The sequence below is a fragment of the Ruditapes philippinarum genome, unplaced genomic scaffold (genome assembly GCF_026571515.1).
Source record: "Ruditapes philippinarum isolate M1 unplaced genomic scaffold, ASM2657151v2 ctg121_1_1_1_1, whole genome shotgun sequence".
Classification (NCBI taxonomy): Eukaryota; Metazoa; Mollusca; class Bivalvia; order Venerida; family Veneridae; genus Ruditapes; species Ruditapes philippinarum.
Window position 1 is genome coordinate 568,236 of NW_026861840.1, and position 14,071 is coordinate 582,306.

At 32.5% G+C, this 14,071-nt stretch overlaps 1 protein-coding gene and 1 long non-coding RNA gene across 2 annotated transcripts; both read left to right on the top strand.

Annotated features, from left to right (window-relative positions):
• Nucleotides 1-499: 499 nt before the first annotated feature.
• Nucleotides 500-7,270, top strand: LOC132717031 (uncharacterized). The gene is made up of 2 exons (XR_009623896.1): nucleotides 500-4,626; nucleotides 5,261-7,270. It is a non-coding gene; the product is annotated as an uncharacterized LOC132717031 (long non-coding RNA).
• Nucleotides 7,271-9,396: 2,126 nt separating this feature from the next.
• On the top strand, nucleotides 9,397-13,765 carry LOC132717015 (toll-like receptor 4). Its single transcript, XM_060700370.1, has 2 exons — nucleotides 9,397-9,648; nucleotides 10,578-13,765. Exon 2 carries the CDS (start codon nucleotides 10,589-10,591, stop codon nucleotides 13,415-13,417), a length of 2,829 nt encoding a protein of 942 aa, XP_060556353.1. The 5' UTR covers nucleotides 9,397-9,648; nucleotides 10,578-10,588; the 3' UTR covers nucleotides 13,418-13,765.
• Nucleotides 13,766-14,071: the final 306 nt, after the last annotated feature.

Below are 14,071 nucleotides of genomic sequence, written 5' to 3' on the forward strand. Positions count from 1 at the left end.
CCTGAACAATCTCTATTGTTTGTAGTCGAATTTTAGCTATTTTTTTTACCCTGAAATCCTTTATTTAAATAATGGTCTGTTCACAATTCAAAGTAGGTCAAGTCCATTATCAAATCTAGCGGGTTCAGGGTAAACCATGGCACTGTGATTGTTTTTCCAGATAGTTTAGTAAATGTTACCTAATTAGCTTGTTTGTAAGGGTTTCTTTTAGCACCTTCAATAATGTTTGTAAATAATTTTTAACATTTTTTAGCTCATCTGAGCATGGGTAAAGTATTGTGATCCATTGTTGGTTTTCTAGTTTTATATTGTACATGAGAACAATACCTACTCCTTATCTACATTGCCATGAATTGTGAAGAAACAATATGGGAATGATTCTAGGATGAACTTTGACAAAAAAAATAACTTCATTGTAACAAAATGGCTGTCGAAGTTAAAAATAGAAATGAATTTATAAAACGTCCAATTTTTATTAAAGATGACATTAATCATCCAAGTCACACAGGTAACACTTGTTTTTTGTTATATTACACACTGTGGTGAATGCTGAGCATAATTTTAATTGGCCTAATTTTGAAGACTTGACACAGTATTGAAATGTGGTACATTGATTGCATTTACACAAGGAGTTACTACTGAATTTTTTCTCAGGAAGAATCTTATATTCATCCTGACCTTAGTTTTTCATTTCTTTTTTATTGCTATATGTTAGATGTTTACATGTAACTCTTCACCTGCTGGAATTTAAAGTGATCAGCCTTTGCCACCAGTATAGAACCAGGCCTGTTCTAACCAGATGTGAAAGGTCACACGCGACTAGTTTTGTTTATCAAATTGTGTGACACTTTCCTTTCTATTTATTCCTTACATTTTTATTAAAGCTACATTAAATAAATTTCATAAAAACAGAAATGGCGACATTTTATTAATAAATTTCATATCGACTCCAGATTTTATTTTGGTGTCAAGACAACCAAAATAAGTTTTATAAGCATAAAAAATGGGCAACTTCATTGTGGCGAAATCGGAAGTACAATAATAATCATTTCTGTTTGCTTGAGAAACTTCCGCTTCATATCATCCGTACATCAATATTAAATCAACAAACATGACTATATGCAGGAGTCCTAATCTAACGGTATATTTCCGCATTGTAACAGATATTTTCATACAAATTTAATCCTTTTTATGAGATGATTAATTTTTTCTGAACCACAGGCCTAGTGCACCCTGAAGCTAAAACGGTAAAAGTGTGTTTGCACAAGAAAATCTCACATTTACTGTGTTCCGGACAGCAACTATAACACTGTGACGTAGCGCATACACGAGCTAATTATTGTCTTCATTTGCATCTTAAAATTCGTATACGAACTTTAGTGTTACCGTGGGGTTTTCCGTTTAAAACCCTAATTTATTAACAATATTTGATGAGATTTACAACATAACTGTTGAAAGGGTTTATGAAACTGTATAATGCTTGTTTTTTAGGCCGACGGCAAAATATTTTTACATATTTATTTAATGTAACTTTAAGTTTCTACTAAAAATATATACATATAATAATAATATATAAATGTTACTCCATCTATACATCAAAACATATACACGACAATACGTATTGCAATATATTGCAATACGCTTCAGCAAAATGGCAATATATTGCAATACGGTTTTTGCTGTATTGTTACACCCCTACTAGTAATCCATATGAAATACCTAAAATTTGTGAAAATGTGCAATATGAGCTTTTATTTGGCCTTGTAATTGCATGGAAATATGGTAATTAAAATATTGAATTCAGTTATATTTTGCAAAAAGCATTTTGGCACTAAATAGATTGGGAGATATTTCGACAATTCTCAAGTTTTCTTTAAATTTGAAATCTTAAGACTTTTAGTTTTGAAGTCAAATGGTGGAATACTTCATATATAGAAAAGATTAAAAGTGCTCTTTTTTTTGGGATTAGATTTTTAATTTTTTGTTTAAATCCTTTCATGTTTATCTATTTTATAATGAATTTTATCCTTTTTTTTCAAAGTTAATTGTGTACAGTTATTGCTTATGTAACTTTTTTAATAAAATTACACATTTTCAAATTTTGAACAATGCACTTGCTGTTTTCATTCCATGTGATATTGTTATTATGTTACTTTAGAGAGGTGGGGAGAAAGTTTGAGTCAAAGAATGTGCGGGAATATAATATATATGTATTATATATGTATATATATATTGGTGTGTAGGAAATGAGTTGACATGATGTACAGAATTTTTCATTCTTGCAGATTTTTTTACTTAGATCAATAATGAAAATTGCTTGTAAGGAGCAGTACATTATTTGACATTTAAATTGTTTGCAATGGCGTGTGAAAAGGTTATGGATAAATATCAGTTTTATCCAGGTAGGAGGGATGTCTAGATTTACTCCTTATATGATTAAACAGTGTTTGTGTAACTTTAAAGGGACTCCACTGAGGTTTAAAGGGACTACACTGAGGTATTTTGACAAAACGGGACTGTTTAAAATTAATCATTCATTCAATGTAGGTCTAGACCAATAACTTGTGTGTAAAATTTTAGATCATTGACCTACTCCATTTTTCAAGAATAATCCCTCTAATTGTAAAAAAATGACCCAAAACTGAAAAACGTCACAACTCAAATCAGGCATAGAATAGTACAAATTATTATTATTTACTTTATTTCTGAGTATATTTCTTAATTAACATTTGGATATCTCTGTTTTAGGGCCCCAAATGATCTATATAAGAAAGTGAAATTTTATGATTTTAGGCTCTCAGTGAAGCTCCGTTAATAGATACAATGAAGAAGTTACTTGAAACAGTTCCATATATGATCTATTTTATAAATGAAAATAGTTTTATTATGTCTGAAATATGTAAAGTTCTGACTTTTATAAACTCACAGAATGTTGTACTGAAATAGGATAAATGTTTATTATAGATGTATATTTCTCTTTATTGTTCATATGAAGACCAGTCAGTGATTGTTACTATATATAGATTTGTGTTACTATAAATAGATTTATATTGTAGTATTGCTGGTCACAAGATATTATTCACTAGATTCATATTGTGTGTTGTATTTATTCTTTACTTCATTAAAAATCATTGGTTTTTCTCTTGCATACTTGTAGTTCAAAATCCAAAGAGCGAATGTTTCTTGCATAATTGTTCTCTATTTTTATATTGTGTACATGTAGATTTTAACATAAGGTAGCATGGTGTTCAGTCGATATTTATTACTGTCATAGAATGTTGTTGGATGACTTTAATTTGATTGGATGATTTAGCTTGCACTGTAAGACTGATAACAGAAGGGTTCGGTCTAGGTTGGATCCGAAAAATTAAGATTTGTTAGTAAGAATTCAATTTTTTTTCTTGCTATCATTATTCCACATATATTACATTGATAATAGTTTTATACCCTTTAAAATTTTAAACTCAAAAATAAAACAGAAATATAAAATGTACAAGCAAAGTTCTAGACATTTATTATGAAAACAGACTTTTTGTGTCGCCTTGAAAAGGTGACATATAGGGGTTACTTTTGTCGGCGGCGTCTGTGTTGGCGTCGTTGTCGACGTCGGCGTCCCTTAAAGCTTGTCCGGAGCATAACTCAGTCACTATAAGTCTGATTGACTTCAAACTTGGTATGCATGCTTCTTTCAATAACTCGAAGTGCAGTGCACAAGGACCGGTACTCTGCAGTTCTTATTTTTTGAGTTATTGCCCTTTGTTAATTTACATACTTTAATTTTGTCCGGGCCATTTCTCTTCAACTAAAAAAGCTATGGACTTGGAACTTCATAGGATGATAGATCTCATTAAGAAGAAATGCAGTGCACAAGAACCAGTACTCTGCACTTCCTAATTTTTGAGTTATTGCCCTTTGTTAATTTTCATACTTTATTTTTGTCCGGGCCATTTCTCCTAATGTGTAAAAGCCATGGACTTGAAAATTCATAGGATAATAGGTCTCATTAAGAAGAAGTGCAGTGCACAAGAACTGGTACTCTGCATTTCTTATTTTTTGAGTTATTGCCCTTTGTTTATTTTCATACTTTGATTTTGTCCGGGCCATTTCTCCTTAAGTATAAAAGCTATGGACTTGAAACTTCATAGGATGATAGATCTTATTATTAAGAAGTGCAGTGCACAAGAATCGGTACTCTGCATTTCTTAATTTTTGAGTTATGGCCATTTGTTAATTTTCATACTTAATTTTTGTCCAGGCCAATTTGCCGAAAGTATAAAAGTTATGGACTTGAAACTTCATAGGATGATAGATCTCATTAAAAAGAAGTGCAGTGCATAAGAACTGATACTCTGCATTTCTTATTTTTGAGTTATTGCCCTTTGTTGATTTTCTTACTTTATTTTTGTCCTGGTCATTTCTCAAGTATGAAAGCTATGGACTTGAAACATCATAGAATGATAGATCTTATTGATAAGAAGTGCAGTGTATAGAAACTGCTGCTTTGCACTTATTATTTTTTTAGTTATTGCCCTTTGTTATTTTTCATATTTCATTTTTGTCCTGGCCATTTCCCCTAAACTACATTGTTCACAAGGCGACACATCCGACTCGCGGAGTTCTAGTTTTGTTTATTTTTGCAAGTACATGTACAATATTGAGGTGTAAGGAATTGCATGAAATCCTTGAAAAAGATTTTGTCTTAATAATTTTGTTTGAATGTTATTCATTCATTGATTCATTCATTTTTAAACAAACTTTTTCTAGCTTATTATTTGGCTTTGTAACATTTTAGTTTCATTCTCTTTGGGACGTATCATTTAAATAAGAAATTAAAAAAGAAAAAACCCACACATATCTGACACATAAGTGAATGATAATTTTTTTATTCATACAGTTAGACATGTTTGCTGGTGACTGAATATTGTAATTTCATAAGCTAAATTGTCACCTTAGTGCAGTAAGGGGTTAACTCATATTGAAATTGAAATCACTAAGGTGATGATTTGTAAATTTAGAGTTTGACAAGTCCTTACAAAATACAAACAAGTATGAAATTTTAAAGTCTGGAATAGCATTGTCAATATTCAGTGTTAATATTAAAACAGACTATATTTGTATTGAAATTGTTTCAGAAATTGAAAAAATCCTAATAAGTTTCATGTATTTTAAAGCCTGCAAAGCAAAATGATTTTATTAATTGTTAAGTTCTTACTGTTTTTTATATAGTTATTTTAACATTCCACATGTATATACTTTTTAGAATGTAAATATAGGTGCAAAAATTATTTCAAAGTTCATACTCTTGCATAATCCACACAATTATGTTTTTGTTTATGTTTTGAAACATGGATTTTACCTTGATTTTCCTTTACGAAATCTCAATACATTATAAGATATGAAAGAAACAATGTAATGGGTCAGAATATAGTAGAGGAATTTTTTTTTGGTGGGGATGGGGAGTAAGGAATGAGGGAGGGGGAGTAGGGAATGAGGGAGGGGGAGTAAGGAATGAGGGAGGGGGATGAGAGTTGAGTTGTGAGGGGTTTCAAAAATGTGTATTTAGCCAATGACACTGTACTTGTAACAAATTTTGAAAATTGATGCAAAATTTAAAAGAACTTTGTTAACAGAAACAGAGCTATTGCTTTTTAGCTCGACTATTCGATAAGAATAAGTAGAGCTATTGCAGTCACCCGAGCGTCGGCGTCGGCGTAACCACTTATGTTAAAGTTTTTGTAATAGTTCAAATATTTTCAAAGTCCATTGACATATGGCTTTGAAACTTTGCACACTTGTTCACCATCATGACCCCAACCTGTACACAGGAGGAGGTAACTCTATCAAGCATTTTGACAGAATTATGCCCCTTTTTTGACTTAGAATTTACGTTAAAGTTTTTGTAATAGTTCAAATATTTTCCAAGTCCATTGACATATGGCTTTGAAACTTTGCACACTTGTTCACCATCATGACCCCAATCTGTAGACAGGAGGAGGTAACTCTATCAAGCATTTTGACAGAATTATGCCCCTTTTTCGACTTAGAATTTACGTTAAAGTTTTTGTAATAGTTCAAATATTTTCAAAGTCCATTGACATATGGCTTTGAAACTTTGCACACTTGTTCACCATCATGACCCAAACCTGTAGACAGGAGGAGGTAACTCTATCAAGCATTTTGACAGAATTATGCCCCTTTTTCGACTTAGAATTTACGTTAAAGTTTTTGTAATAGTTCAAATATTTTCCAAGTCCATTGACATATGGCTTTGAAACTTTGCACACTTGTTCACCATCCTGATCCCAACCTGTAGACAGGAGGAGGTAACTCTATCAAGCATTTTGACAGAATTATGCCCCTTTTTCGACTTAGAATTTACGTTAAAAGTTTTTGTAATAGTTAAAATATTTTCAAAGTCCATTGACATATGGCTTTGAAACTTTGCACACTTGTTCACCATCATTACCCCAACCTGTAAACAGGAGGAGGTAACTGTATCAAGCATTTTTTTACTATCAAGCACTTAGAATAGTCGAGCGTTGCTGTCCTACCGACAGCTCTTGTTATATTTGATAGGTTTTATTTTAAGGAAATCACTGTAATAACAACAAGTTTTTACTTCCTTTTTTGTGGGATAATCTTAAACTTAGAATGGAGTGTATGGACTGTTCCAAAATCTCAGTGTATAACAGACATTTTTCTAAAAAAAAACAAAAACAAGGCTGAAAAAATACAGATTATTTGATTTCTCAATCTGAAATTTGGGGAAAAAAGTTGCTTTAAATATTGATATAGTCATTATGACGCTTGGTTAATGGTTACATTAAACTAATTCTAACTGTATTTTATTGCATGCAATCAGTATAGATAAAAGGCGAGTTTGCACTTATTCATGTGGTGTCACCTGTTGTGTTTAGCTTTTTGATATTTAAACCTTTTAAGCAAGCAATTAATGGACTAATCCAAAATCAAAGCAGTCAAGAAAAATTTTACAAATTAGGCAGATTAAAAGTTAAATTGAAATTTGCTCATTATCGCCATAAAGTCTTGAATTATAATAATTGTCAGCCCAATTTGAGATATAAAGAAAACAGAAACTAGAACCTGGTCTGCTGTCTAGAGAAAACCAAAAAAACTGTATTTTTTCCAGCCCATTGTTTTGATTTTCTTTCCACCATTAACTGTCATGTTTATTTATTCTAGTCTGTAATGTATGATTGTGAATTTATCTTTATATATATACTGAAAATAAAACAAAATTTTACCAAAATTTGTTTGTGCTGTTTCTCTTGTTTTCTTCATCATTTTGACCATACTCACAGGATCCTAATGTGACCCTCAATGTGATGTAAATGATTCTAGTTTCATGCGTAAGTAGGTCACATTAGCTAAAAATAGACTCAATGACGTCTTAAAAATCTCAGAAACTGTAGTGCCTAAAGCTTAGAGTTTTGGCGTGTAGAATCACAATAAAGATATGTACAAATCATGACCCCTCGGATCACTTAGTTTTATATAGACTTGTATTCGGGAAACACATTAAAAGTCGTTTGGGAACATACAATGTCTTCTACAGCTGGAGTTTTTGTTTTGTAGCCTTTTCAATATGATCTCTACAACTATCGTAGGAGGATACAAAAATGACATACCCAGTATGATTTTTTTTTTCCCTAGCATTTGACCTCAGGTTGAGCGATCTAAGGCTACCATGGCCCTCTTGTTATTTTTTTCATTATACGTCCAAATGTATTCATTTTATGTTTCACTATAAATCTTAAAATTTATTAGTGAGCCCATATTTTCTAATGCAATTAGTACTTCCTAAATTTTAGGCATTTGTACTTTTAAATTATAAGAATTGTAATATTTTTTTTTTTTTTTTGCCGTGGAAAGGAAATTAAAGCTCTATAATGGCACCAATGGTTCAAGCAGGGTTTATTCAATAAAGTGCAATTTATTAACTCTTGTTAAAGATTAGACATTTCACCCAGGATTTATATTTTGATAAACCAATCGGCATTGCCCTAGTTTAATGGGTACAAGGTTAGCTTTTAAAAAAGCTAGTAGCGACTCGCTTCGTAATTTTTTTCCAGGGGTGCGTTTAAATGTAAAAATGACAGTTCTGTTAGCTGAAGAGACTTCAGAGAACATCAAAATAAAAGTGACATAAAGTTATGGAAGCCAGTTTCACTCAGTTTAACAAAGAGGAATATGAGTATATATGAAGATGCATGTAAACAGATAGAATGAAGTCCCTATGTCTATGCACATTTACTATATGGCCTTTTGACCTTGACCAAATAAATGTTAGATAGGTAGAATTCATAAAGATGTCTCTTTATACGAAGTTAAGTTGTAATATCATATTTAGTATTGGAATGAGTGACAGACACAAGCCCTAAAGTAAACACAAGTTGTCAATTAATTCAGCCAGAAAAGACGGGATCCTATTAAGAATATAGGGATCCCGGGAATTAACCAGTCTTAGATGCTTTTCAGATAAGCCGGGATCCTATTAAAACATATAGGGATCCCGGGAATTGACCAGTTCAAGAATATAGTTTTCAGAAAAGCCGGGATCGTATTAAAGTATAAAGAGATCCAAGGAATTGGCCAGTTCAAGAATATAGTTTTCAGAAAAGCTGGGATCGCATTAAAACATAAAGGGATCCCGGGATTTGACCAATTCAAGAATGTAGTCTTTGATTTTTCCAATTAATTAGGCATATAATTATAAGTATTGTGATTTTTAAGTTTGTTGATAAATAGCTCTAAATATATTTATATCCAAAGTTTAATTAATTTAACGTTCATTACATACAATAAAAAAACTTAACGTTTAATGGCCTTTCATTACGACAATAATCAACACAAATATAGTTTATAAGTTTTTCCTCTATATCTTATACGATCCCGGCCAGTCCGGTCGTCCCGGATCCCGGCCAGTAAATATATACACTAAATACCGGAAAGGATAAAATGACCGGAAAAAAGGAAAAAGAAAAAAATGCACAGAACCAGGTGTACACTTATGTTAATTAACCAAACGAAACTTACTACAGAGGAACAGGTGAAATCGCTAAATCAAAAGTCAGTGTTAATATGATTTATTGAAAAGAATTCATGAAAACAAACATTTTTAATCATCATAATATCTTTGCGCTCAAAACAATACTTGCTGCTTTTTAAATATGGCGTGAAAATTGAAGGTTTTTTGACGCTATGTAAGATTAAATTTGATTGGCTAAATAATTTTGGATCCTAGCCCTGATAGATAAATTTTTATAGAAAGCTGGAAGCCAAGCTTCGATTAAATTTTTGGATGGATTCGGAGTTTTAGGTTGTTTCTCAGTAAAATCCTAACGTAATACCGGCTCGCCGTGGCGAGCCGGCATAAAATAATCTGGCCGTGCACGAATATTACGTTCTTTATGCACTTCTTGCAAGAGTTGTCTGTCTTGAATACAGTCATTAACAAACAAAAAAAATGTTTATTTATGTACTAACAAAATACGGAAAGAAAATACACAAAAGAAAGGTCGTGACGATAGCACATGTTTACACAGGGAAATTAAATGCACGAACTTTTTCTAATTATTATTTTTTATCTTTCTCATTATAAAACTTTATGCCACTGGATCTTACAGAGTAAGTCGTATTCATTAAACTTGTTTTATAAAAAGTAATCTTTTATTTTTTATTTCACTTATTTGTTATAAGTGTATATGTTTTTAATTTCAACAAGTATATTTCTCATTTAATTTACATGTTTTGATTGATGTTTTATCATGTTTTTCATCTTTAATGACAATTTCAACTGTCACATTGGCGCAAAATTTGCACGAGAACACAATGCGTACGATGCGTATTCATATCGGTACCATCTTTGCGAAGTCTACTAGATCGGTACCATCTTTCCTAAATCTACTAAATATGTACCCTCTTTGCAAAGTCTACTGAAACGATACCCGCTTTGCGAAACCCACTGTCAAAATGGTACCCTTTTGCATATGCTACTGTCATTCTCTGCAAACAAATAGGCAACGGACAGCAGTCTAGGGAATGTTCAGCCTACTGATAAAAGGTGGTGACAATGTTTGGAAAAGTATACCACGGAACATTAGAATGTTTTATCTATGTCTTTTATTGTTAATGCAACACCACAATAGGCTACATTGTTTCGACCGATGTTTCGTCACAGCGACCGCCTCGGCATGTTTTTTGGGCTAACATCAATCTGTGGTTTGATTATGTTCACACCATACGTATAACATTTATCAATTTTTATGTTATCTTAAGACAAATGGTAACAAATAGTAAAAAAAAAATTTTTTAAATTAATAAGATTACCCTATTTCGGTTTCGCAGCGACAAGGAGAAGCTCTTGGCTACTGATTTTACACCACTCATGCTCATGTTGTTACGTATTTTTAGCTGTAGTTGTTACATATGGAATGAAACTCATGATCCACGACTATATAACCCGACAGTGTCACCACACTAATCCTGTACTCGCTACTGATCTACTGCAATAAAGATACATGCACTAAGTAATATATAACATTGATCTTTTACAGATACTTAAAACATGGCTACATTACACGATAGAATTGTGAAGAGTTTACACCAATTCTTCCTTATTTTATTGTTGGTTTCATCCGGATCATGTACCATTGATGAAGACGGGTCACACTCATCTCGTGTCGGACAGACAATCTCCGACAGCAATGCAACGCCACTCAGCTCAGAAACTTTCATCGACTATTTTCATGGAAAGTCTAACCCAAAAGAATCATCTGATAAAGCTTCCGTATCTCGTAACACTAACCCCATGTTAAAGTCATGCGATGACTATACTAGTATGCCGCTTCATATACCACATGTGGACATTAACTGTAAAACATTAGTGAACTGTTCATGTGGTAATGATAGAGTTTATGGACAAGTTGTCGACTGTTCTAAAAGGAATATTACTGAAATTCCTCAATTTCCAAAAGAAACATCTGTTCTACTTCTAAGCAGAAACCAGATTAAAAGTATAAAAGATGGAGCGTTTAAGAATCTGAAATATTTGAAATATTTAGACATGTCGCAAAATGAACTCCAAAACTTGACGAACGGCTCGTTTCATGGACTTGAAGGGTTATGTGTTTTGAAACTTACTGGAAACCAAATAAAATACACAAACGTTACCATTCCAGAAAGTACCTTTCGAGACTTAAATAATTTGATTTATCTAGAATTTCAACAAAATTTAGATGAACAATTTCCCGAAGAAATGTACCCGTCGATTGCTCTCAGTGCATTGACTGAGCTCCAGTTCTTACATATTGATGGACTTAATAATAGGCCTTTCCAAGTTGAATTTCAGAACTTGAGCAAGCTTTCCAATTTAAGCTTGATTGGGGAACCTTATAGAAGATGCAAGATGAAAACAATAGAAAAAGATATGTTTGTAAACTTTCCATTTTTGAAATCATTGACAGTGGTCAACTGCTATACAACAAGGGTTGAAAATGGTAGCTTTGCTGAACTCCACTGGCTTAATAGTCTTGATCTATCATATAACACTGAACTTACATTCGCTAGTCTTCCAAATATAACATTTGCATTAAGAGGCAGAACCATGTACTTATTAAATCTTACTAAAATCCATAAAACATTTGGAGATTGTACAAATTTAAAGGCAAACGATCTGCAATATATGACAAAAATGACGATCAAAAATTTTATAATTGATTCTAACAGACTCTCCGTAATGAAAAGGGATGCGGTAGATAATATTCCAAAACTAACAGGGACGCTATCCGTTAAGGACAACTTATTACTGATTGACGTCTATATTATTTCACTGTTGACCCATCATAATCTTACAAACTTGTCGTCATTAATTTTGGCTGACCAAACTCATAACCATAATCTCTCCGAACTATGGCCACTATATAACCAAGACTTTAATAAAAAAAGTAATCAAAACACGGAGAGACTTGTTGAAACGACTGTTCTGAAACCAAGTGGAAAAAGGCGAATTATGAAAAGATGGTCAGAACAAAATTGCTCCACATGTATAAATAATTTTTCGATACCTTACCCAGTCCCACAAAACTTACAACACCTTGATATGAGCAACATGAAAGCAAGGTATCCGTTACAAAGGATTTGTGTCTGTGAACCAAATAGTTTAAGATCACTTGACGTACATAGAAATATATTCTATAGCATCGAAGGGAGTATCTTGGGACTTACAAAATTAGAATGGGTGGACTTCTCTTGGAATTTCTGTGAGTACATCAGTCCTAATGTTCTTCATGAACTACCAGGCCTGAAGTTTTTGAATCTTTCATACAACTATCTTGGATCTTCATTCAAACTTGATAGACATGGGGATATTTTTAGCCAGCAAAGCCGCTTGAGGACTTTAGATCTCACGGAAAATAGAATACGCGCTTTTAATTCTGGTTTCTTTTCGGGGTTGATTAATTTGGAAAAACTTATTCTAAGAGATAATTTTTTGGCGCAATTTGAAGTCAACCTGCAGACAATGAAAAAGCTTAATCACATAAATTTAAGACACAACTTATTATTCCAATTCAGTGATTATATATTACATGAATTTGAACACCTTGCTGTAAACAATTTAACCATTGATCTTTATAAGAATAACCTTTCATGTAGCTGTAAGCATCTTAATCTTCTAAAGTGGATGTCTAATTCGAAGATCAACTTTCAAAACTTGAAGGATTACTCTTGCATAGATGAAAATGGAGAGTCAAGAAATATGTCGTCTCCGCATGAGCTTTATGCTGAGCTTTTTGAATATTGTAAAAGTTACACATTGCTTATATTCATTAGTTCTGCTATATTTGTTCTTGCCTTGACCGTTATCACGGTCTGTATCGTATACAGATACCGTTGGAATCTAAGATATATTTATTACTCGGGCAAAATGAGAATGAAGGGTTATATTCCAATAAAGGATGACGGTAGCGATTTTGATCATGACGTATTCGTTTCTTTTGCAAACGAGGATAATTCATTCGTTAGAGACTTTGCCATACCGGAACTAGAAGAAAAGCGACACCTACGACTTCTGCTACATGATCGAGACTTTAGACCCGGAGAATTCGTTCATGATAACATAGTTAAGGCGATTTGTACATCAAAGAAAACACTTATTGTTATGTCAGATGCTTTTCTGCAGAGTGTATGGTGCAGGTTTGAAATGCACATGGCCAGAATGGAAGCGATTAAAACTGAAAGAAATGTTCTGACTGTCGTGTTGTTAAAAGACGTGCCAACCGCTGGACTTCCGCTTGAAATTGTAGATATCATTCGACAGAAGACTTACTTAGAATTTCCACATGAGGATGCCCACAGAGAACAGTTTTGGGACAGACTATTCGAAGCTTTGAAATAAAGAAATGAACACAGGCATTGTAATTAATCGTATAACCATTTTATTTTTAATTTAGATTTTATTATATGCTTTTAATATAAATAAGTATTGTATTGTTGTATTTGCTTATAAAATAGACTTATCTGTGCATTTTCCTCGAAATGATTTCCGGGTGTATTTATTAAGTTTGACAGCATAAATCTTATGAAATATAAGCATCACGAATTAAAACTTTGCTGTAGCGCTGTCATCAGCATTGAACAAAACTCATCTGGAAGGTTTTTTTGTAAATGTTTAAACAGGATTTATTCAAAGGTGTCAGTATTTATAATGATTATCAATGAGTGAAATAAAGTCTACTAGATCTTCCTCTGTAAAATCAATTATTGTCAAAGAGAGTTACTTATTTATAAAAATCTCATGCTAAACCATCTGTATTATATACCTTCCATTGGAACATTAGTTTAAGTTTTGCTATTTAATGTTTTAATATTTCATCATTTAGTGGTAATCATGAACCTTCGGATAACGTTATACGTCCCTTCGCGTTGCAACTTGTCACTATTGATGGACAACTCGAGATGTCCAGCTTGTTTCACGGTATCTCTTTTCATAAAATTTAATTTCAAAACATGAATATGTACAACAATTGTCATCATGTTTTTGAGTTGAAAG

Bases quoted from the DNA above. Each gene is read 5' to 3' on its own strand.
- LOC132717015 (XM_060700370.1), top strand. From the start codon at position 10,589: ATGGCTACATTACACGATAGAATTGTGAAGAGTTTACACCAATTCTTC.